The 26,573-nt window shown below is 37.3% G+C and overlaps 2 protein-coding genes across 12 annotated transcripts in view; one reads left to right on the forward strand and one right to left on the reverse strand.

Moving 5' to 3' along the window:
* The window catches only part of DEGS2 (delta 4-desaturase, sphingolipid 2), a gene marked incomplete at both ends in the record, with an annotated part of 44,840 nt that extends 38,102 nt beyond the window's left edge, over window positions 1-6,738 (forward strand). Inside the window, one exon of the mRNA XM_081322752.1 lies at window positions 6,592-6,738. Coding sequence (XP_081178878.1) covers window positions 6,592-6,738 — 147 coding nt within the window. The remainder of the gene's footprint in view (window positions 1-6,591) is intronic.
* A 1,074-nt stretch (window positions 6,739-7,812) lies between these two features.
* Window positions 7,813-26,573, reverse strand: part of EVL (Enah/Vasp-like) — a 178,061-nt gene continuing 159,300 nt past the window's right edge. For 5 of the 11 annotated variants that reach the window (XM_081314082.1, XM_081314078.1, XM_081314084.1 and 2 more), the window contains 10 exons: window positions 24,895-25,773; window positions 19,762-19,982; window positions 19,482-19,597; window positions 18,842-18,902; window positions 16,368-16,431; window positions 15,011-15,077; window positions 14,847-14,909; window positions 12,038-12,104; window positions 10,993-11,050; window positions 7,813-9,667 (listed from right to left, as the gene is read on the reverse strand). In XM_081314082.1, coding sequence (XP_081170208.1) covers window positions 9,630-9,667; window positions 10,993-11,050; window positions 12,038-12,104; window positions 14,847-14,909; window positions 15,011-15,077; window positions 16,368-16,431; window positions 18,842-18,902; window positions 19,482-19,597; window positions 19,762-19,982; window positions 24,895-25,773 — 1,634 coding nt within the window. In that variant the 3' untranslated portion in view covers window positions 7,813-9,629. Of the gene's footprint in view, window positions 9,668-10,992; window positions 11,051-12,037; window positions 12,105-14,846; window positions 14,910-15,010; window positions 15,078-16,367; window positions 16,432-18,841; window positions 18,903-19,481; window positions 19,598-19,761; window positions 19,983-24,894; window positions 25,817-26,573 lie in introns of all 11 variants that reach the window. The other 6 variants (XM_081314086.1, XM_081314087.1, XM_081314081.1 and 3 more) reach the window with 5 other exon arrangements.

A 26,573-nucleotide genomic window follows, 5' to 3' on the forward strand; every position in this document is an offset into this window, starting at 1 on the left:
ATAAAGAACTTTTTAGAGGCCTGCATTGCCTTGACCAGCTGTGTCATAACACTTAGTTTGCATGAAGTGGAACTATCATCTTAGCTTTCTCAAATCATCCCTACAGACCTTCTGTATTTGGGCAGACCCTTGCCAGACTTTCTCCCACACCTTTGTTTATTAATTTATGGTGTGGAATAAAACAGCAATCTAGCTTTGATCTAGATTTTTGGTAATGCTTTATCCTTACCCTTCCCTTTATAAGCATTCCTGTTATGGAATGAAAGAGACAGGACAAAAAGACGCTGCCAAGGGACCAATCACATAAGAGATAGCATAGCCAGCATCCCGGGGGGCGGGGCAACAGGCTCAGAAGGAATTGGTGATTCATACAGGTTTAATATTTACAAGGAAATAGGTAATCTATTAAAGAAGTAAGAGCCTGATGGAGACATTCTCATTCATTTAATGATTAGTGTTTTTACATAAATAAGAACAAATTGAATTTTTCCAGAACATAAAAAACATTAAAATGTAATTGTCCTAATAAAAAACATAGCTTGTTTTTTATATAGTAGAGCTAATATTTTTCTGGTTCAAGGTTACAAATACTGTTCACACACACTCCCAACACACATACAAACTACACAAACATTCTTACTGTTTTCACTACACAGAGAAAAGCCCATACTTGCACAAGGTTTGTTTCTATGATTCTTCATAGTATGTTATCTTTTCCCTGTTTCTGTTCAATTTAACTCTGATAATTAAAGGGTTACAAGTCCGATCATATTTACCAACACTACCTGTAGTACAGCTAGGTCTAGCCACCCTGTGGCATTAACTGAAATACATTTCCCACCCTCCAGAAACTGTTTTCCTTCTGGGGAGATAGAGTAGTAGTAGAGATCAAATTGCCAACATACGCTGGATCATGGAGAAAGCTAGAGAGTTCCAGAAAAACATCTACTTCTGCTTCATTGACTATGCTAAAGCCTTTGATTGTGTGGATCATAAGAAACTGTGGCAAGTTCTTAAAGAGATGGGCATACCAGACCATTTCATTTGTCTCTTGAGAAACCTATATGTGGGCCAAGAAGCAACAGTGAGAACTGGACACAGAACCACTGATTGGTTCAAAATTGGGAAAGGAGTCCGGCAAGGCTGTATACTGTTGCCCTGCCTATTTAACTTATATGCAGAGCACATCATGAGAAAGGCAGGGTTTGATGAATCAAAAGTTGGAATTAAGATTGCTGGAAGAAATATCAACAACCTAAGATATGCAGATGATAGCACTCTAATGGCAGAAAGTGAAGAAGAACTAAAGAGCCTCTTGTTGCGGGTGAAGAAGGAGAGTGCAAAACTTGGATTGAAACTTAACATTAAGAAAACCAAGATCATGGCATCCGGCCCTCTCAATTCCTGGCAAATAGATGGGGAAGAAATGGAGGTAGTGACAGATTTTATTTTCCTGGGCTCCAAGATCACTGCAGATGGGGACTGTAGCCATGAAATTAAAAAACGCTTGCTCCTTGGGAGGAAAGCCATGGCAAATCTAGACAGCACACTAAAAAGCAGAGATATCACCCTGTCAACAAAAGTGCGTATAGTCAAGGCTATGGTCTTCCCAGTTGCAATGTATGGCAGTGAAAGTTGGACCATAAAAAAGGCTGAGTGCCAAAGAATTGAAGCCTTTGAACTGTGGTGCTGGAGAAGACTCCTGTGAGTCCCTTGGACTGCAAGGCGATCAAACCGGTCAGTCCTAGAGGAGATCAACCCTGACTGCTCTTTAGAAGGCCAGATCCTGAAGCTAAAACTCAAATACTTTGGCCACCTAATGAGAAGGAAGGACTCACTGGAGAAGAGCCTAATGCTGGGAAAGATTGAGGGCAATAGAAGAAGGGGACGACAGAGAATGAGGTGGCTGGATGGAGTCACTGAAGCAGTAGGCATGAGCTTAAATGGACTCCAGAAGATGGAAGAGGACAGGAAGGCCTGGAGGAACATTGTCCATAGGGTCGCGATGGGTCGGACACGACTTCGCAGCTAACAACAACATTTCTATTCATGAAACATACATAATGGTTTATCCATAGACTATTCTTTGAATTTGCCTGATACATCAGCTTCCCACATGGACCAGTGGTTGCATAATACCTAAAGTTGCTTATGTGGCTAGCTTATGTCTCAGGGCGTCATGCAAATGTACCCACCATTTTAAGAGTCGACTAATTTGCCAATATATTGTCTGTGCTCCTTCTCAATGAAGGAAGACAAAGAGCCTGAGTGCATTAGAAAAGAGTTAATAGAGGTCAGATGTTAGGTATTCGTAAAACCTTGGAACTCCTTTTTGGGTGGCTATTGTTTTGTCTGGCTCACTGCCACTCAAATTAATAACTTATGTGGTGCTTCGGGATATTGGGTTTGGTCTACAACAATAAGAAAAAACAAGTACAAAAACCTGACAAACTAGGTAGGGTATGCTGACTGGAAACATTAGATTACATTTTATCACCAATTAACTTGACCTTTCAACTGAAGGACAAAAACTTGTTGTGTGTAAAAACATGGAACTGGGTGCAGCAGAAACAGGGGTCGATTGAAGTCTGTGTGCTGAATTTAAAGCGTGGATTTTAACTTGTACTGTTGCTCTTTGGTGTAAAACATGTCTTAAGGTCCCCCCTTCCCCAACTGTGTGGTTTACTAGAAGATGCGGATACTTCTTTTTTAAAAAAAACATGCAAGTGCAGAAGAGCCCCAGCTAGGAGTCTGACTGGTCAAACTTATTTAATCTCCCCTTTTGGTTGGCAAAAATAAATACTGTAATAATTCTGCTATCACCTTGCCACCATAAGGAATTTCAAAGCAAGCATCATGTGTGTTTTGATCACTCTGCCTAGAATACTTTTAGATGTGTGGGCTTTAGACATCAATATTCTCCGCAATGGCCCTGTTGGCCGGAGAATTCCTGAGCTGAAGTTGCAGAAGACTGAATTAGATGGTACAACTGCATCACTTGATTGGTGCTAACAAATGATTGTATCACCTTAAAAGATCAGAAGAAATGGATGCAGCAATGGTCCTTTGCTTTCTCTGAACGGTCCAAGGTGACACCATCTCCTTGCTATTTTTTCTTACCAATGAAATTACAATTAATTTTGTTTATCACATCTTAAATAAAATGGAAAAGATTAACTTTCCTTCCATACAATGGTGTCCATGAAGATGGTTAAAACATGGCAGATACAGTATTGCAATCTAAGCTCCACCTCTTTTGTACATGACTGCTTTTGTACATGACTTCACATTACATAGACCTGCATGGGGGCTTCAGTCATGTTGTGATGGCCACCAATTTGTCTGTTTCAACAATCCCTGTGGATGCTAGGGCAGAGGGCTGAATAATGTTCTAAATCTAAAATATTAGTTTGAGTAGGTAGGTAATAACTTTTATCAATTGTGTACATTTTGTCTATCAGAGCACTTTGGGATTGGCTGTTCTATTAATTTTCTTACTTTCCTATTCAAATTTATTCAGGTAAATTGCCTGGCTAGGGTTAGGGGAGAGAAGCTGAAGACTTCTGATTAAAAAAGAAATAATTTTGCTTATTCTTGTTTGATCACCTTTTCTCCAAACTTGTATCATTTTATCTTTATCATTCCTTAACTTTTATTTGTCTGACCTCTAGTCCCCTGTAAATCCAGTCTGCTTGCATTCTTCAGCTCTTTGTCCCCACTTTCAATCTTCTCCTTTCCCCACCATTTTTACCTGCTTTTTCCTACTATTTGTCTCTTTCTTGTTTTATACTGAGTGATTCTTCTTTCTTTGAATATACTGAAATAATATACTTGGTATCTTTTATACTATATTACAATACAATCTCTAAATTTAATAGTACAATATTTTCATTTTTTTAAAAAAATACCGAGAGACTAAGGATTTGTCTGTACTTGGAGTTTATGGAACTATGTCAGGATTTTTGTGCATTTTATGCCTTGTAATCCATTATCAGAGCTGGTCTTAGAAGTGGTGCTGAAAGTTGCCATGGTGTTGTAGTTCAGAGGTTCAGGTACATAATGGTTTTTAAAGCTTAAATTTATGCCTCATCTTATCACACACATTAGATTAAGTTGTCCCAAAGGTGCTGTTCAAAAGGCAACTGGATTTTCTTGGTTTTTGTCTTGAAAATGTTTACCTTCTCATCAAAAAACCTTCTTCAGTTCATCAGAACTGAGAATTGAAGAAGCTTCTGTGATGAGAAGCTAAATGTTTTCAAGGAAAAAAACCAAGTCCAATTGCCTTTTGAACAGCACCTTTTGGACAACCATGACCTGGATGAATCTCCATAGACATTAGGCTAAGTTGTTTACACCAAGGAAGGTGATATTTAGGTAGAAGAGACAGGAGAGACTCCTTTGTCATGGACACATCATCCCAAAATCACAATTTGTTTTTTGTGACAACTCCCCAGCAGAAGCAAAGAGATAATTTAAAGGGTATGCCCTTGGCAATTTCTCAATGCATAGAATTTCAGAATTTGCTAGTGAGGAAGCTTGTAATTATATCTATCAGTTGAAACTTTGGTGGCTGGCTGAAACTATCCCAGACTATCATTCATTCACTTCTGTCTGTTTGCTAAACTTTTGGTTTTCCTTGGTCTGCTAAGAAATTGTAGGAAAGAAGCAGGCAAAGAAATGAGTTTCCCAGAATTACCCAACGAGAAAAGATGGGTGGCCAATAAATTTAATAGTAAATCAATGACTAGTGATGGAAATCCATAAGTGAATATGATCACTGAGCCAGTGAGGCTTCTGTTTGGATATAATCCAGTCATGCTAGAAGGTTTGATGACTGGGGAGATTTAATACATATGATAATGTAGTTATGGCTGTTATGGAGTTATTTACCCTTGAAGGAGCAGGTATGCAGTCTTGAGGTCTTCATTAACACTGTGCTGGTTTTGAATTTGCAGATCAGTGTGGTAGCAACAGGTAGCAAAAGCAGACTTTTTCCAGCTGTGAATGTTCTGTCAATAACAATTTTTCCAGAAAACATCTGACCTGACTATTAATGCTGATTCTCATTACCTCTGGTTGTCAAGGCAAATTAGTGGTTTAAATTTATATTGCTTATTATAACAGATAAATTCTTGGATAGGTAGATAAGTCCAGGGTTTGCAACCTGCTTATCTGCAGGATCAGCTTTCCGTAAGTTACAAACTTATACAGTAGCTCCAATAAATCTAACTTTTTTGCAAGTATTGGAATCAACTAGGACAAGGGTTTTTTTGTGGTGGTATCTTTCCCTTATGGATGATCTCTATTTCTAGAGATCCAGACTGCTCCATCCTTGGCATTTAAGAAGTAGTAACTAATTAGGAGTAAAATCCTTTTTATACTTAAGTTTTTATCTTCTAAGAGGTTTTTATATTGGATATTTTATATTTTTATAAGTTCTTTTGATATTATTTGGTATTATATGATAGCTGGATTTTATTTATAATAACCATTGTGGTTGATATTATTGGAGTCTCCAGTTTATAAACAAAACCCCATCACAAATAAAACAGCTATGTTAATCATGTTATCTTAACTCAGCATTTTGTAGGAGTTGGGCCTGAGAGAACATTTTTATGGGCAGCATATAGGAGACTATAAATGGAAATTACTTTCATTTTAAACAAATTTCAGGGGATGTTATACCTAGCTAGAATGCACCTGTTCCACTTTGTCTTAACATTTTATCTGCTCCCTGCCAAAGTCCCTGGTCAATCATGTTACAGCATATAGGAGACTATAAATGCAAATTACTTTCACTTTGAACAAATTTCAGATGTTATGCCTAGCTAGAATGCACCTGTTCCACCTTGTCGTAATTTTTTATCTGCTCCCTGCCAAAGTCCCTGGTCAATCATGTTACATATCTGTGTATCTAATTTCATCAACCAGGTTAAACTGATAGTTTCCAGTGTATCTGAGAGTGCCTTTCTGAATGTGTTTCTATGTACAAGTCATCATATATCACAACACACTTGTTAATATAACTTCATAATAAATGGAAACAGGATGTATCTACCCTACCTGTAAACAAGTTCATGGTTTATACAAATTACTTTTGTACACAGATTCCATTGCAAAGGCAGAAGAGTCAAGGCATGAATGTTTCAAACAAAAAAAAACCTCCCACCCTTCAAATCTCAACTTATTTTTCAGATAAAGTTCAGGTGGTATTTTGGATAGGAACTGAAGTTATATAACAACTATTATTTCTGAGTCATGTGAACATTCAAGCACATATTTTTAAACTACAATTCACCACAAAGCTATGGGCTGAGTTTAAGATTGTCTTGCCTATACATGTGACTATGAACTTTGTATTTGCTAGCAGAGTCAACAAACTAACAGCTGCACAAATTTGAAGTCTTATGTCTTTAACTGTTATAGCACACTGTAAATAATTATATCCTAAACAAACACTGAAAAATACATGGGCATGTTTATAAATTCATTGGATAAGTTTTGATAACGAGATATGTATATACTGATATTAAACTAAATATTTTGCAGGTAAGAAATTATGGATTAATTTGTTCCCATTGTTCTTTACAGGTAAAGAAAATAGCAGCTGAATATTATGACACCCTACCTCAACACCAGTCATGGGTTCATGTTCTCTGGGACTTTGTTTTTGATGATAGTATCGGTCCTTATTCAAGGGTTAAAAGAAAGTGTAAATTGGTTTCTGAATCTTTCTAGATACCAGCTGTAGCTTTTCCTCTCTGGACTTTTGCACCTTGAAAATCTTTCCTTTGTAAACATCAATTATGCATTTTATGAAGTGTCTTAGGTAGATGTAGCTGGTGTATGTTTCTGAATCCAAAGGCTTGTCTTAAATCCAAATATGAAAAAATAGTCAAATGAAGCTAATGAAAAGCCTTTTCCTTTACTACTGTGCAATAAAAAACTCAGGGACGGTCAGAGCAAGCAGGACCCCGAATTTACAGATTTGGAAAGTAGAGAAAAGTGGCTAGCTCTGTATATTTTGTATAGTTAAAAGTGTATGGCTAGGAAGTCTGCTATTGCATAGAATAGACCTCTCTCCATCTCTGTAGATAGGGAATTTTGCAAGTAGGGGAAGATGGAAGATCTCTGTGTAATTAACTTTTAAGTAATATGCAAATATGTGGGAATTCCTCATCTCATACTGTTGTGATGGGCAATGGTTCGGAGAGCTATAAAGACTGGTTCAGGAATTCTGGGAGTTGAAGTCCACAGATCATAAAAGGGCCATCGTTCTCCATCCCTGATCTAGACAGAGAGGTTTGCCAATACATATTAGTCGCAATAATTAAATCAGACCTCCACACTGCTATAAGCAGGTTACAAAGTACCCAGCAGTGTATATTTAAAGTCACTGAATAGATGGCATCTCTGTTTATTTAAAGAGAAAGCCCTTATGTACCTACTTAGAAGTAATCTCAATAGAAATTAAAACAACCATCAAGGTAAATAGGTTTAGGATTGCAGCCTAAAATGGATTGAGACAAGTATATTCTTAATACAGTTATATGCAATTTGGAGGTAACACATCCTGATAGCAATGAATATAGTCTGCGTGCTTCAGTGCTTGGTATTCCTAATTACATATAGTCCAGCAGTTAATATTGAAAAGACCTCTAAGAAAATGTTCCAAGCAGGGTGAATGATATTGGTTTGGATGGAAAAATGGCAGACTAATTTATAAGGCAAATTATTTTTATTTACCCGATTCTCCTTTTTTCCTTTCTTTTTAGGCTACTACAAATGTTATTAGTTTCCAGAGGTGTTAAGCATGTTATTCTATTGCAGCAAAAAACCAACAAAATCTGTGGTACCTTAAAGATGAATGTATTTATTATCACATAAGCTTTCATGGACTACAGTCTGCTTCCTCAGATGCATGGTTCATTATTCTGAAATTTATATTATATACTCTTGATATGACAACTCACCCCCCCAACAAACAAACAAAAAATACAACCCCAGCAGTCACATAGCTCCTGAAGTGTGAAATTGGAGGTGCTTCCACATTTAAAAAAAACAGTTTTCAAAGGAAACAAAAACTTTATAAAAAAAACCCTAGCCAGAGCTCCACTTATTCTTATCAAGTACCCCCACCCTCACCCCCATGTTGTACGTTATTAAACAACATGAGATACACAGCATTATTACTTTTTTCTAATCAGCAATGGATATTTTATAGTCCAAGACAGATAAAGAAATCATATATTCAGGACACAAATGTTAGGCTTGGTCACTGACTTTCCCATAAATTGAAAGTCTGAGGAAACTTTTAGGGTCCTGCTCAGGAGAAACTTCCATATAATTTCAAGAGAAAACAGTTTCAATGATACTAGCAAAATTTTTCATGTGGGTTCCACATATCTCTAGTGGTTTGCTCAAGCCAACATACATTTCAAGCCTAAGCAAAGTAAAATAGTTTGCTATTAGTTTATCACACAGTATTTATGACAAAATATTGGATGATGTGTTACGGGGAGATCTATTCAGTGCAAATTTTGGGAGAAGAATACTTGTAATTCTGAATATAACCACTATATACAGAAGACATGCTTAAAATGATGAAAGACAATTTGTCTTTGGAGTTGTTCTATTCTCCAGTCTAGGTCCAGTGATCTGCAGGCATCAATTTTGTAAATTGATATATTTCCTACAATAGCCAAGAGATGTAAACATGAAAATGTGAATATTCTATTTCTCTAACTCTATTTCTGGTAGCACCACCAGAGGTCAGATAAAGACCTGGTTTACACAATATGGAAACCATAATAAGGTTTCCTTAATTTGGTATAATGTCTTGTGTGAATTTGGACAACTCAATAAACCATGGCTTCATTCAATGTGTAAACATAGTCGTAGCCTTTCCTTTGGAATGCCATAGCTGGTCAAAATTGTGAAGTTGGCCATCCCTGTTGTTAATAAGTAGAAAAGTATATATTATGAGCCCAAATCTATTGTAAGAATGAATTGAAAGAAAAGCCAATCAATGCCACATAGACAATGAACAATTTATTACCAGTATGAGCACAGAGGCTGTGATGCACCGATGTACCGCTTTAATATTGTGGTAGCTTTGAGACCAGGAACTTCGTGGCTGACAGCTGGCATCTTCCGGCCTCAACTACTGATGCCATTAATTAGATTCTGTTGGCAAAAATGTTTTCATTTACACTGCAGACTACCAGTAAAATTATTTTGAAGTCATCTAATAAAAGCAAATGGATCACATGTTTCCTCAACTACAATATACTAAAAACAAAAATGTCATACATTTAAATAAGCAAATACAAAATACAAAAAGGCTGACCAAATCTGATGTGCATTATCAGATGAATTTTAAAAATCCAGATAAATTTTTAATATTTTCCATTTCAAAGATTTTAAGACTTTATTCTTTCTTTTTTAAATGAAGCAAATCCAAGGCAGTAGCAAGCTTCAAAGTCTGCTGAGTCTGCTAATAAAAAGGATTTAAAAAACAAAAGATGCTGTCAGGTGTCCTCTTTCACCATTCTGCATGATCTTGGTACACTTAGAAATGAACCATCACTTGTCATGTCCCTTGCAAATTCCAGATGATCTCGTGGCCATTATGTTGTACTGATTCGACTCAATTCCTGCCTGATGGCTGAAAAACAACAAGAAACAAATAAGATGTAAGCCAAGGCTTATTACAAAGGAGAAGGTAACCACAATCTCACACCTAGAGTCCATCAAATATTTCATGAGAATTGGTTAAAACAGCAAATACAGAAGCAGCACTGAGAAAATAAGGATAAAATTCAAAGGACACAAGCATCACAGTGGCCTGGAATTTCCTCTCTTGTTTTCTATTACACATGATGAACTTTATGGCTTCAAACATTCAGGTTTTGATTATATCAAATAGATAAATACTCTGGTGTATTTTCTTAGTGTATTTATCTATTCGATATAATCAAAACCTGATTTCCATGTATCGTGAAAGCTAATTGAGCATGTTTATTGGGTGTGTAAATCCGGGTGAGATTCAAGGTGCTGGTGATACCTATAAAGCCCTAAATGGCATGGGTCTGGATTATTTATGGGAGCACCTTCTGCCGGCGTTAACTTCCTATCGTCCTGTGCGCTCCCACAGAGAGGGCCTCCTCAGGGTGCCGTCGGCCAGGGAATGACGACTGGCGGCCCCCAGGGGGAGAGCATTCTCTGTGGGCACGCCTGCCCTCTGGAACCAGCTCCCTGTTGAGCTCCGGACGGCTCCCGACCTTTGCTCCTTTCGCCGCGACCTGAAAACTTGGTTATTTGAGCTTGCCAGCCTGGAATGAGGGATTGGAATTTTAAAGTTTTAGAATGTGATTTACTTGTTGGGGCTAATTTAATTTAATTTATTTTTAACTTTGTATATTGTGTTTTAACTGCCCTGTACGCCGCCCCAAGTCCTTTGGGAGAAGGGCGGTATATAAATCCAATAAAATAAATAAAAATAAATAAATAAAATAAAAGATTTCAGATCGAGCTGGAAAAAAACCCACTGCTTCAAATATTTTCTACCTGACTTCTCTGGGAATCTGAGTCTTAAAACTAATTGATAAATCTTCCATTCTTTCTAGTTGCTAAACTAAAATTGAAGATCAAAGATTCTCCTATCTACAGTTTCCTAAAAGTGGACAATCAAAAGAGGGTAGCCAGTCACGGCAGTTAAATGAATATAATCTTGACAGGATGGACAATCTCTTGACATTTCTCACATACACCAGAGTTAAAGCTTCTTAATCTGCTTGCTGGGGTTAAGAGATACAACTGCCCTAACATCCAGAATGCAGTTTATTGAGAAAGGGTGTGGGGGATTAAGCATTTGTGCTTGTTGATGAACATTGTTTAATCAAATTATCATTTATAAGAGAGAAAAAGGACTCCATCTTGATCCCCTAGCCCAGGCCAATGTAAGAAATGAACCCCTTCCTAGCTTCTTACCATCAATTATCTCTTCTTTTACTTTGTGTAACTCTTTTACAACTTCCTCCAATATTTCCTACAGAAAGAAAAACAGAAAGCAGTTGAAAAATGCTCTTCAATACTGTAAAGGCCCAAGTCTCTTAAAATGGTAAAAATAAAATTCTCCCAGATATTCCTGCAAATGTAATTTAAATTTCTACTTTTGCACTGAAAAGAGTTAAAATGCACTATTCAGAATGATGTTTTACTGAAGTTAAGCAATGTTTAGGCTTAATTGAATTGCATAATAACAAACTGAAGTGAGTTCACATGGAATTATTTTGGCACAGAATGCCCACAGGATGAGTATCTATATGCATACGTCAAAAGCAGTTCTGACACTACAAACCTATTAATATTTCTTAGATTTGAAAGTAAGGACCAGCTGAGACAAACCTGTTTTATAAAGAAAACCTAGGTGTTTTATTGTTGGGGGTGGGAAATGCCATTCGCTACACAGAAAATAAAAGACAATCTTGAATTTCATGCTGGCACCTGTTACTGCTTTCTCTTTTTGTAAATTTTAATGCAGGGTCAGGACACAGGTCTTGGTAAATACTTTGCATGCAAAAAATTTCAGATTCAGTTCCTGCTTTCTCGTTGCCTGAAATCTGGAGAACTGGTATCAGTACAGAGCTAGATATTTCAAGGATCTGAGTTAAGTATAAATCAGGTAGATTATTTATGGAATCTTGGCACTTAGGGATGGTTTGTTTGTTAATTAGGTTGGGGGAATCATAAAAAAATTCATACATCCACAATTTTTCTCATTTTATTGCCTTCACAGGTCATGAAAATGATTCATTTCTTTGTGAGACAAACATCTCATAGCCAATTCTGACCAAATTATATAAATCAATGGCCCTCTGAAGAACCATAGCTTAGTGGTAGAACAGCTCCAGGTTCCATTCTTGAATTTTGAGTTAAGCAAATAGAAATACTGAACAAAATTGTTGCTTTCCTTGAACAACATTAATAAACATTTCCTCTATCAATATTCATCAAGGTATTCATTCCAACTCACTTGTTTCATACGATCAAAATCTAAAGTGTCCATTGCCACATCATTACTGCTGCTCGCTGGCTTCATCCTTGAGACAGAATAAAAGAAAATAAGAGACAATTCCATGCTGGGTTCCACAGTATTGAGATGTGATGTTAGCAATTCCTTATAAAATGTTATTGTTAGGCATATGATGATAGCTTACATATTGGGTTGGAAATATATAAGCCATGATGATGTTGTAACTTTAAGAAGATAATTGGCCAATGGGTGTGTAAGTGTTCTCATGGCCATAAGAGGGAGCTATAAACGTAGATTTTCTCTCTCACTGGATCTCTCTTAATATCTGAATTTGCTGATCGCTCTATTATTGCTTTTTTGCTCTGTATCTGCATAACTGTGTTTTTGACCTCTGGACTGGTAAGAAGACTTTTTATTAGGATTTGTACTTGGACTGTTTTTTTGTGTGTATGACCTGGACTGTTTATTTTTGACTGTGCATTTTTGTTTTTACACCACCTTAAAGTAAACTACTTTCTATTTTTACAACTCAGTGTATCTTGTGGTTACTGTGATCTCTTACTGCTCTCAATACCCTTCCTTGTCTGTGCAACTCTTTGGTAGCACAAGGAGACCTCTGCACAACAATACCTAACAGGTATACAAAAGCAGATGGAAGTTCATCATAGAGCTCAACAAAAGTTCATTGTTTGACATTCTATTATGTTTTCTATATTATCTAATAGCTAGATAATTTTGCTAAACAAGCAGCTTCAAACTCTGCCCACCGTAAATCACTGAAATATCATTTTAGCTTTGAAAATGCCTTGGGAAAGGAGAAAGCAAGCCAAACTACATTTGTGTATCTGAAGATTTTTTTATGCCTGTAATGCTAATTCAAATAGTTTCCATGACTACTTTGCTTCATAAACTGTTGTTGCAGTTAATTATTTACTAGATACTGTTTGCAATGGCTTCATTGCCAGCATAGCAGCTGGATAACCTTTCAAAAATTTCTGTTCATTGTAGAAACTTATCATTATTTTTCCTATAAATCATCTTTAACATCATCATCATCTGCCAGCAACGGTATCACTACCACCAATATATACTGCTCAAAAATAATAATAATAAAGGGAACACTTAAACAACACAATGTACTGTATTTAATAGTAGGATGTCTTATTTTCTGTTCCCTTTACTTTTTTGAGCAGTATATATGTAAATTTATGTGCCAAAGAATATATCATCTCTATATAATGTCTCCCCCCTACTCAAGCCATTTGGTCATAACTCATTCCAAAGCCTAAGCCATGAGGACATCATGTGGTCAACACAAGCAATAAGCCAGGAGTGAGAAGGAGTTTATATGACCTCTTTTTGTCTGATGTGATATGGGAGGCTGAATAAAGATTACATGGTAAAGTAATTACAGGAAAATTACAAGTGAAAAGTCACTATCAATGGACTATTGGCATTTAAGGGAGCTGGATAGTAAGAAAAGGTTATATGCAAATATCTATCTTTTATAGTCCTTCAAATCCTAATAATTTTATCCCATCTTTTTGGTCAATATCCAACCGATAAAGGCTATGCAATCAGAAATAAAATATTTATTAACACCCACAGCAGTTTATTTTTCTTCAATTGCAAAAAAGGCAATAAAAACAATTTTGTACAATTTACAATGTTTTTTTCTAGCATACATGTATGTACCCGCATGATATTTTTCTGCAAATCCTGGAAGCTGAATTAAGGACATCCAGCAAAATATTTTAGACTCAAGATTTGGACTAACCAAATGGTTATAATGCTAAAATTATAATCAGATTTGGCTGAAATCTAAAGTTGTAATTTAGTTTTGGGAAGGAACCTACTAAATTTCATTATATATTTTTATTTACTAAATGTATTGATTATATTCATATGAGGCATATAGTCTGATTCTTCTCAATTCTTGTTTAAACTTTTTACAGAATAGTCACTGAGGTGAGTGTGTGATCAGACAGCAGCTGCTCCATCTGCAAATGTACTCTCAAAGCCGGATTGCGCTCGGCTGTACAAGCTGCCGAAAGGTGGGGACTCGGAGTTCCCGCGGTGGTTGCGGCTTCTGGCGTGCCGTTTGCAGAGTCTGGCCTGGAAGAGTGCGTCGTGTGAACGCAGCTCTTGCATTTATTCCAAAGGGTGGGTGGAAGGAAAAGCCCCTTTGGGCTTCAAAAGGGAGGCTTTGCACCATCTGCATCAGACGGGGCTGAATCGGGCTTGTGTCGGACACTTGGCAACTGGCATGTAAGTATTTTCCGGCGTATAAGACAAAAAATCTTGAAAATCTTCTCAAAAGTCGGGGGTCGTCTTATACGCCCAGTCATCTTATACGCCGGAAAATACGGTACTTTCTGTATCTCATAGCTATGTCCTCCTGTTAGATTGCTTTATGTAACATTTATTTAATTTTAGGACAATGTGTTTTTTTAACAAAACAAATCATAAAGTATGCTAAAAATAATGCATTTTTTTTCAAACTACACATTATTTTTCCAACAAAGAAGTGTGGCTTCTGCTCACTGAGTTCTACTGAGTTCTTCCCACAATTCTCATGATTCACAGTATTTCCATGTAAAAGCAATCCACGATGGATTTAAATTACTAATTTCAATTACCTAATACTTATGTCAGCATCACTGACATAATGTTAATGTTAAGCAGCAGAAAGCAAACAAACAGCAAGTCACACAGGCATATAGCATGTTAGTTGCTGGATGAAAAGTTACATGTTTTGGGGAAAGATAAGCCAAAACACTACAGAGAAGTCAGGACAGTTTTTCAGTACCTAAAAGATGGCTGAAACTGAACAGGGCCTTTAGGTTCAGGACTTCTCCCCACTGATGGGTTTCTATGCAATGGAATGAGAGGATACAATATGATCACATCCAGAAGCATCATGCATAGGTCCAATACATGCAGGCGATCCATACATGATGTTCTGCAACTAACCTAGACAGTAATGAAGTGACTGGTTTTTCCATGGAGTTGCTTCTTTCCCAAAGTTTCTTGCCAGCATCTAGGTAAAGAACAGATAAATAAACAGAAAGCTATAGAACCTAGATTGTGGAAAAAGAGTTTGGGCAGAGGTATGGGGAGGGGAGACATAATTTTTATAAGAAAAATACTAAACTACCTTATATGTTTTTAATAGCAGCAGATGTACTGGTGGAATAAACCCAAACAAATAAATTCATGTCAACAACAGTTATACATCTGCCAAATCAGGAATTCTTATTAAAAACCTAGAACAGTGAGGAAGGATCCTTTCAGCTAATACTGAGGAAATGAATTCTTGAACTTTTAGCAACCCACTAAAAACTGCTAAGTGAAGTATAATTAAAAATTATACAGCTTATAATACATATTATATTCCTTTTTTCACCTTCCTTTGTAATATTCAAACCTATGTAGATTCTCTATAACTCATGAGTCCAGCAATTCAGTTGGAAAGATAGCATCAGATGGAAAGATCCATGAGAGTGGTATTTCTTTTACCTGGCCTCTGATATTAGCCCTGATTTTTTTTCATGCTCCTATTCTTTTTATGTTTGTTCCTTCTCCACATATCTAGGGTGATATGGGACACAACCATGGATAGCAATTCCCACATTGCCACTGTTAGTTGTAAGAAAGTGGACTGTTCTTATTCCTGTTCATGTATGCAGGTTCTGTAGAGAAACACATCTTGAATCCAAACTGTTTGGAAAATTTTAAAACTTCATTAACTGTGATTGGTTTCATTCAATATAGCTTTTAAAAAATCAGGCAGACCTTCAAATGAAGAATAATATTCTGACCATTTCTCAGCAACTAATTTGCTAGGTCAATATCACTGTAAGAAAGTAATCTACCGTGCTTAAGATATAATCCTGTGTGGTTTTGCATATTCAATTTGAAAGTAATGGCATCTAGGTGTGCTCAAAAATATTATGTTGACATGTGTTGGATATTTAGTTTTTGTCTTAAGATGTGTTAATTTCCCTACCAGACACGAATTACTGTTGCTAGGCTCACAAATCAAATCTAGTTATGAACCTATTTTAATCTTGCTTGAATAATCCACAATAGGCTGACCACAAATACTGATTCTCACAATACTTTAAGGTAAAATCAAATCAACTACATTACTGCTTAGCAAGATGTCTGAATATAAGCACCAAATTATTGAAGTTGACGCTCTTTTAATTATTGAGTGGGGATCATTTTAAAGATTTGAATCTCCTTCACATCCATTTTGCATAATTTAGATTTCACCACAAATACAAATACTGTCAAAGGGAAGAATACAAGTACAAGAGTTGAATACCTGAAGAATTCTGCTGTTGGACAGGGCCTCGTGTAACAGGGGTAGGAGAAGTGCTAGCATCTTCCTAAAAGCAAGCAAAATGTTATCTTAATATTGTTATCTTAATTTGGAATACATATGGCTATATAATATTGCTAGCCAACAATAGCAACAGAATCTCATTATGTGGCAAAGGAAGTTCTCTTTAACCAGGAAAAGCTATTTATTCACTCAGCCCTTTATTGTCAGCTTTTCTACACCTGCCATCCCATAAACATAATTTACTGAAGTTGGCAAAAATCTAATATTGGTGCTCAGAGTTTTCCTCCCTCCCTCCCTATATATTAAATTTGTTTGCTACCCATCTTGCTGCGAGGCGATTGTTGGCGGTTTACATTAAAATCAATACAACTACCCACACACAGACACCCTTGCAAAACATCAGAAGGGTGGAAGCAAATCTCATTTCAGGGGGAAGATGTTCTAAAGGGACAGAGCCATAGCAGAGAAAGGCTCTTTTCCTGAATCCCACCAGCCATAATTCTGTTATCAACAGAGTCCACAGCATGCCTCCTCTGCCAACACAGGTGGGATGAGTCAGTCCCATTGGGATGAGGCAGTTCCTCAAGTAGCCTGAACCCATGCCATGTACGGATTTAAAGGTGATAACCAACCCCTTGAATTGCAACTGGAAGCAAACTGGCAGCAAATGCAATATAGGCTGATCTAGGGGCCCCCAAGATTGAATGTGCTGCCGCATTCTGACCAGTTGTTGCTTCCAAATGCTCTTTAAGATAGCCCCATGTACAGTGCATTTCAGTAGTTCAGACATGACATAACCAGGGTTTGAATGACTGAGCACAGGGACTCCTGACCAGGAAAGGCTGCAACTGGTGCATAACATAAAACTGTGCAAAAGCTCTCCCAAGTGCAACTGCCACCTGCTCTTTGAGTAGGAATGGCAAATCCAGGAGAACCCACAAGTTGCAGACTGAGTCTGCCTGGGTAGTGCATCCACATCCAGAACTAAAGACATTGAAGTCCTGGATCGTGAAGCTCCATGCACCCAAACCACTCAGTTTTCCCAGGGTTCAGCCAAAATGTGTTGTCCCCCATCCAGGCCTACGAGAGGGTAGTGACAGCATCACTTGGATCACTAGGGGTGGAGATATAAAGTTCAATATCGTCAGCATATGACTATATCTCAACCCATTATGACAGATGATCTTACCCAGCAGCTTGACGTAGATGTTAAAAAGGAGTGGAGAGAGTACAGAGCCCTGTGGCACGCCTATTAAAACTGATTGGACTGGCCTTGGAGAAAGGAGCGAAACCAGTACAAGACTGTGCTTCCCAGTCCCAGGCCCCATAGACGGTCCAAAAAGATACCAGGGTTGATAGTATTGAAGGCTGCAAGGATTGCACTACTCCCATCCTGATCACACCAGACATGATTCACAAGTGCGACCTTCCTTCCTTACCCCCTCCCCTCTCCTCCCCTTGTGGTTAATAATATAACAAATGAAATGTCCACAATAAACTAATATTTAAGCAATTAAATTAAACTGTTCATGATAACAATAATGAAAAGATATTATGACGGGAGACATTTTAACCATCAAAGCTTTCTAGCTCCATCTTTACTTGTTATCAAGAGATCAGCAATGTGGCTAGTTTAGTTTCTACGAACAGACTAGTCCATAATATCCTGCAGAAACTAGCTTCCTTGTCTTGATCCCCTTTACTCTTATGAAAATGACAAATTATCTGAAACATAATGGACAGGTTGAGACAGTTGGAGAAGACAGTCTGGCAAACATTTTGTGACAAGTCATACAAAGCAGCATACAAACTGCTCTGGAAACTCAAAGGGAACCAGTACAGAGCCTGCAACACTGATGTACTACTATATGTTCTTGGTGATTAACAATGTCCCAAAAGTAGGCCACTGCATTATATAAGAATTGCAGGTTCCGAATATCTCCAGCAGAAGCCTTATGTTGATCATTCTACAGTATGAATAATGATGAAGGTAGGGTAACAACGGATACACCAGTAGAACCCAGGCAGAGAACCTCGTTGCTATGGCTTCCATCTGTTCATCCAACAGTAGTGATGCGTCTGCAGGGGTAGGCAACCTTGGCTCTTTTATGACTCATGGATTTCAGCTCCCAGAATTCCTGAGCCAGCCATGTTGGCTGAGGAATTCTGGGAGTTGAAGTCCATGAGTCATAAAAGAGCCAAAATTGCCTACCCCTGGTCTAGGGCTTGGGCTCACAGAGATAATCACTAGGGGTACTGTTTCCCCATGAAAGACAACAGTGGGACTGACAGAGATGTCTAAAGCATTTTTCGATTAACTGATGAGGCAGATCAAATGTTTCAATATTAAATCATACATAAGAGCAGATAAAGGGTATTCTTCACAAGTTCTGATAGACATAAAAATGACTTCCATGATTCAAATACCACAGAGTCAGATATACTCTACTTACATTTTGGCTTTCCTCTTCTTTTTTGTCCACTGGCTTATCTGACTGGGATGCTGCTTTTCTCCTTAGGACAGAGCGAAAAAGGCTATAAATCAATTCCTTAGAAATATATTCACAACTTACAAATTCAGATATGTTAATTCCTTCCAACATAGTTGGAATTATCTGTACAAATAGCAAAGGGGTGTATTCAGTAGTGTGCTGGAGCTGGCTCAATCTGGCTTGTGAGAGCCAATTAGTTTTTTTAAAAATACTTTTGTTAGTTGAAAGCAGAGCTGAGCCTCAAATCTATGTGTCAATCAGCTGTTTTGTGTCTAGCAGCATGGCGTGAGGGTGGCAATGTGGCTGTCAGAACAGGTGGTTAAACATTTAGTAATATACCAGTGGCCATATATAATGAACAACTCACATTGACTAGCAAATAGCTCAAATAAAATCTTCATCTTCTGCCTGAAACAATACTAGTGGGCATAATTAGAGATATGATATTTTGCTTTGAAAATTTGGTTAATTTTATATTGAGTGTAATTTCTCTGGGTGTTTTAGCCTGCAGTGGACCAATTCCTTCCCACCCTTCCTAGTCTTTTTTGAAATTGTGGGTAAGAAAAAAGAGATAGTGCTCATTACGATCACAATCACTAACCTTTTTGCTAATAGTTTATTCATTTCCTCCATAAGCCCACCTCCTCCACTACTTGTTCGATTGACATCACTCTTGGAAGCACCACTGGGACTAGAACCTCCAGAACCATCCTCTGGCTTTTAAGAGAGAAACCAACAATTTAGAGTTCACAAGCATTAAGAATTTAACTGTTCATAAAAATCTAAACAAGAAAGACATCCATTCTTACTTCTTTATATGTTAGAATTTCAAGATCCCAATTTTAAGCTCATAATGCTTCTATCACAATCAAGAGTCTTACCCGTTGCACTCTTCTTAGTTTGGCACCAGCCAGAGCCGCTGCTAGTCCTGACATTGATCCATCATCAATATTAGATCCTCCACCACCTGCTGGCAATGGGGGAGGAGGAGGAGGTGCGGTTCCCGTAGGTGGAGGAGGAGGGGGAGGGGGAGGGGGTGGTCCACCAGATGATATGGGTATTCCTGTGGCAATAGAGGGGTGACCTGGTGGTAGCGCAGGACCTGAAACAAAAAACCGTCATTCAGGAACTGGAATATATTGTCTTGTTTGCTTCCTTTGCTCATAGTTGCTTGGGCCACTAATAGCAGCCAAAATAAAAGCCATAAGAGACATAGTTTCTAGGATTCTCAGAATCTCTCAGGTGATTTTATCTCTGTGACACAAACCATAGGGCTTGTTGGGAAATAACGTGGGTCTTCACTCTTGCCTGTAAGAACCAGGTGGCATCTCTCTCCACCATATTTAGTCTCTAGTTTGATGCCTTATTTTAGGCTGAGGAATGCTTACACCAGGAAGTGGATATATCTTAGCATTTTATAAAAAATAGCAATGTGAAATAAATAAAAATAATGCATCTGTGTACATGATAATGTCTTCTAAAACCTAAATACCTTGCAGTGGTTAAACTGATCATGAGAGGAAAAAGGGGGATTCAAGATCATACGATAACTCAAGTTAAGAATTATGGCTATAGTATATGTGCATTATTTTCAGTCACGTTCTGTTATGGCGATTTCACTACAAGACATTATTCTTGAAAGCAAAAGCTACAATGATGGCTTTGCTTCAACATTCTTATTCAAGGTGGTGGGGAGAACTTTCCTCTAGCAATGCAAGCTTTTAATCCAAAAATCTCATCTCAAACCTTATATGAAGCTCCATTCTGGAGTACAGCTGTCAACAGTAGCATAACTCAATTCAGGTGATATTTTTAAGAGCTCTTTTAAATGTTTCCAAATTGTGTTTCTAATTCTGTTATTCTTTTGGGAACCACATAATCCCTCAAAAAAAAAAAAGCTTGACTAAATACAATTAAATCTTTATTGAATACATGTTTTCAAAGGCAAAGAAGTTCTATATGGTTCTTATGTTGACAGGTGGTTTAAACAAATAACTCAAAAAATTATTGGCACTGATCCCAATTATTTGTTATCCAGGAGTATGATATTGGCATGTTACTGTTTTAAACAAAGATTATGGGATAACTCAGTATAGCAGCAAAGGCCAAAGCTCAATATTATCCGTAACCATTAGAATAAATTACATTTTTCAGTTTCCAATATATTTTAGCAGTTTACATTTAAGTAAATATAGAATTAAAGGTAAAGGTAAAGGTTCCCCCGCACATGCGTGCTAGTCGTTTCCGACTCTAGGGGCCGGTGCTCATCTCCGTTTCAAAGCCGAAGAGCCAGCGCTTGTCCGAGGACGTCTCCGTGTTCATGTGGCTGGCATGACTAGACGCCAAAGGCGCACGGAACGCTGTTACCTTCCCACCGTAGTGGTCCCTATTTTTCTACTTGCATTTTTACATGCTTTCGAACTGCTAGGTTGGCAGAAGCTGGAACAAGTAACAGGCGCTCACTCTGTTACGCGGCACTCGGGATTTGACCCGCCAAACTGCCGACCTTCTGATCGACAAGCTCAATGTTCTAACCCACTGAGCCACCGTGTCCCTTAAATATAGAATTATTTTTTCTAAAACCAGATTAAATCCATTGCCATCAAATTTGTTATATAGTATAGATTTCAAAAGAACCCCCTCTCTCAAATATGTTGGTCCTGTAATGGTCATAGTGCCAAAGCAGAGCAGCATCAGTGGTAACTGCAGTGGTCCTTCACATAAACTAGTATTTCATTACACAGATAAGGAGAACAAACTGAGCAGTCCAATCATACCTCAAGTGTAACAATATTGCTCAGGAGTATTACCAAACATGTACACTTCTTTCCCAGTCTTAATCAACAATTTTTTCATAAGCCAGTAACCCTGGCTTAAAGATTAATTTGATTAATCATAAGGGAATGTTCATTCAAAAGTTTTAGAATGCTGTTCTTTCAGGCAAATTGTTTTTCAGATTCTTCATATTTTATATTGGCTAAATTATCCACAACAAAATAATGGAGAGAAGAAAAATTTGAATAATGTTCCTAATTTTTTCCCCAATAAACTAGATTCAACGTATTTTCTAGAGACAGAACCAGTTTTCCTGGGAGTCTCACCAGTGTTTCTAAAAAACAGCATAGAAGCAAGATATTACATAAGTATACTTCAGATCTGATCCAACAGGATCATCTCATCTATATATAAAATTTTATTCTATTATATTAGATGCAATCTGCGTGATTTCCAATTTATATAAGAGCTTGCTCTTCCTGTTGCCAGATTAAAATCTTTTCCAGGTGATAAAGTATGTGATACCTCCCTTTTTAAAGTTAGCAATTTTAGAACACAAACATATAAACAGGTAAGTTAATAGAAATATTGAGGAATAGCCACTCTAATAGATTCACTGCAAGTCCTTCTCTCTCTAGAGCAGGAGTGTCAAACTGCCAGCCCGTGGGCCGGTCGCATCATAAGGAGGACGCGCCCACCCCAGCTCTGGCAATGCAAAAAAAAGTCACGATACGTCACGACACGTCACATGACGCGGCAAGTTTGACACCCGTGCTCAGAGTAAGCATTTCTCATAATTAGGCTAATCAGTAGACTATGACCTGCTTTTTATAATTATCTTTTGATAATTATAGGAGATGACCAAACTGAGCCTGAAATGAGAGATCAAATGTGTTATAAGTCACTCCGCACCAACAAGAGGTCTACGTTCAGCCCACCTTGAATACCACTCTTATCTCCTGCTCATTTCTTTGGACCATTAGTTGGTCAGATTCTTGTAGAGAGCTTAAGCTTGCAATAAATCTTTATATTCATTTGAACTGCCTGAATATCCTGATTTCCCTGGCACTTGACACTTTCCTTGTATTTTGAATAAGTATTTTTGGTATTAGATGTTATACCATTGTCACCACTCTTTGTTTTTGTCTTTTTTCAAAGTAATCTAACTTTAGTGCTTCATATAAAAGTGGCCTTACATTAGTTAGCCCTTTAAAACCATTATTACAATCAAGCCAATCACTAATTAGCACCCAAAATAAATAATTATCAAGTTAAGAAATAATTAAGGTTCTATCTTATTTCAGAAGTCTGTCCTTATTATAATGAATCATAAAAAATCTAGTATATTAAAAACTTATACTAAAAACCTATGCCCCCAAACTTCAGAGGTGGTATTAATCCATGTGCAGAATTATATTTTATAAATATTTTTAAGGTTAAACTGAATTCAGTATCAGGCTTTATCAGCATACATCCATAGCTAAGCCACTGTTCATCTAAAAAAGAAATTAGTAATTTCAAGTAAGCATCATAAAAATGTTATCATATGCTTAGTATATTTTGCAATAATATAAGGCTTAGTAATGCTTAACAGAAAAACAGCTGGCAAGAAAGAAAAGTGAGTATTTAAAACATGTTCCATTCCATGTTGAATTATCTTCCAGAGCTCTTGAGTTACCTTAATGTATGAAAAAATATCCATTCTGATTATTGCATTTCCAGCAGTTTTTTAAAAAAATAAATTATTATTTTGAGTACGAATTATCTATTTTGGTAATCAACCAATTCTCAATTCCACATAAACATATTTTCTCCAAGTGAATTACCTGTACTTTCATTTGATTAGGATTTCTTCTTGCTTGTACGTTTTGGAAACTATTTCTAAATTCAAGGCTATGGCAACATTTGAATTTGTAAAGTATTCTTCACTTTTCTATCCAAGACTCTCATAAAATAGGAGTTAACAGTTCTGTATTGAGTTGTCAATTTAAACTACAAGAAACTACTTCACAATTGCTTTTCTGTTCTCAGAAAACCAAATACTAGATTTAACTTTCAATGCTATACCACAAAGTATCAATTCCAGTTACAGTAAAGATTGTCTATAATGTGAGTAGCAATTTTTATCAGGGTTAGGGAACCTTCTAATGGCCAGGAGCAGCTGCATATAACATTTTGCTGGCAGTTTATAAAGTGAGCAGGACGACGCCAAAAATGTGTACAGGATTGGATCTGGGGTTTGTGACAGATCTTTATCCTTTTTCAGTGCAAACATGAGTAACTTGCAGCACAAGGCTTTCATGTGGCACCTGAAAATCTTTTATGGAAGCCCAGAAATGGTCCCAATTGGGTGACTGAATTACAATAATGCATTTGCCAAACAACTGTAGCAATAATTCCTATAATTCTGAAGCTAGAAACAAACAATAATGTATCCCATAAAATAAGCTTGGAATAATTAAACACAGAAACATTCCTACACCTTCTAAAAACATTCTGGGGAAAGGAAAAATTCTGCTCATGTTTGTGACCAACTCTCCCCTCTTTGTTATACCTGCCATTTCCCCAGTTAAAAAAAAAATTAAGTGCATCTCTTTGCTATCAAGATTGGTTCCTCTGCTTTAAATTGTCCAGATGGCTTGCTTGTATAACTTCACTAATAATCTTGTCAGATTTTATTTTATTTAGTGTATGGCATCTACAGAGATCATGCAATCACTGTTATACAACACATTATACATAGACACAAATATATATTATATAAATATAATCTTGTCAGATTATTCAGCTACAAATTGCATATCTACCTTTATGACATCTTAACTGAAGTTACTTCCTAGATTCTGTCTTCAATGCTCCTTCTTTGAAAACACTTTGATCATTAATAGGCATTAGGACACTAAACCAGTCATGTCCCAACCCTGACAAATTCCACATACGTCAGTTTCAACGCTCAAATAGCACGGCCATTATTAAACTTAGAATCTGTGAAGTGTAGAAAAGATTACCCTAAATTAATCATGATTTCAATATTACATCAGTTATAGCATTCTCTGGATGGTAGTTTATATCCTGAATTCATCATAAGCACCTAAAGGAGTACTAAAAGATGGAATGGAAAACGGGACTTTATAACCATCGAAGACTTATGTGTTTTGCTATATAAATATAGGTATATATTTAAAACATATATTTTAAAAAAGGAAATGCATCTACATATTTCCAAGTCAAGTACTTACTCATGTGGGAAAAGGTAGATGAAGTCATGTAAGAAGGAGTCCTCCTGGACAAATTCATCTCAGATAAAGCAGCATAATGAGGATGTAATGAAACAAAGTGTGACATAGATGGATAGAGCTGGTGTGGCGAATGAGGCAACTGTTGGGAGGGCCAAGAAAAAGCCTGGATAAAGGACCCAGGTGGGCTGGTCACAACAGGTAAATGTGAAATGGGCACTGCTTCTAAATAGGAGAAAAAAGATTGATCTTTTCTCTTTGGCTGTGTCCTAGGGGAGCATAGAGGAATTTGTGTAACTAAACAATCTTCATGTCGGCCATTCAGACCTGACTGAGGTACATTTGCTGAGGCATCTTGGACCACTGCACCTGTAGGCCCCTGGAGTCTGCCATTCTGGGCAGCAATCACAGGAAGGACTACTGGAATATGGGGCTGCAGGATCAGCCCCTTCTGTATAGGGGATGTAAAGGTCACAGGAGGAGAAGCAGCTTGAGGAAAATATGACAGGGAAGAACATCTTATGGACTGATGAGGGGAAGCAGAGACAAGAGGTGGAGATAAAGAGATTTCCTTGGTGCTTCGTGCAACAGTTCTGTAACCTGGCCAAGCCGGTGGAAAGGAAGGGCCAGGAGATGGTGGGAACTCAGAGGGAGAATACTGGTGGCAACGCAGAGGGGATTCCCGGACCCTATGAGCAGATCTGAAAGAGGCCTTGCTAGCAGATTCAGGGAGAGCAGATGGTGATGAGATTGCTTTGGCATAAGGAGGAGGAGGAGGAACAACCGCACCAGTGGAAGTAGAAGCATTGTAGTTACTGTAGTCAGGAGGAGGAGACTGGCAGTGAAAAGGGGAAGAAGACACTTTAATCTGAAGGGTGGAGACTATAAAGAACAGAAAAGGGAAAAAGAATAATATGGGTTGGTACTGAGGAATGACAGAAAGCATCATGGTTAGAAGACAGGGGGGAAAGGGAATGAAACAAAAAATAAATCAAAATGAACCCAATGCTTAATAGTTAAAAAAGATTAGTGAAGATACAGGTTTCATGGTTATTCAGAGGAAGCCAGAAAAGCAGCTAATTTGTTTAGTTTAGAGCTAACAGAAGGCACAGCACTGAATTGCCTTGTGATTAGCAAACTTTTAAATTTACAATCAATTTTATTGAAGACCCATTTTCAAGATCCTACCCATCTAATATATACTCTTATTTGTTTTTATTTATTGCATTTACATCCCTCTTCTTTATATTGTGCTTCCTTCCTTATATTGCACTTATATCCCTTTTTGTTCAATTTACAGCATGATCCATATGATCTTTTTCCAATATTAATTACATCTGCATCTGTTTTCCAATAGTATTGCTAAAGTATCCAATGAAGCTGATTGGGCCAAGGTGATAATTAATTTATGTATCATACTCTTCTTCGCTCCAGCTCCAAAAATTCCCTGTTGCTATTTATCAGTGGCCACATTAAGTGGAAATTCTGGCTGCTGTTTCCAACATATCTGATACCTTATCGGGAAGACTAACCTGGGATGCCCCTAAGTTCTTGTGATGGAATTCTATGCCCCTATTGGATTATCTCTTATGTACAAATGATATTCCTTCTGTTCAGAGAAACAGTAATTCACAATTATGATTAGGTATACTACAAACCAAGTTAAAGTTAAACCAAGTTAA

This window comes from Vipera berus (assembly GCF_964194415.1).
Source record: "Vipera berus genome assembly, chromosome: 1".
Classification (NCBI taxonomy): domain Eukaryota; kingdom Metazoa; phylum Chordata; class Lepidosauria; order Squamata; family Viperidae; genus Vipera; species Vipera berus.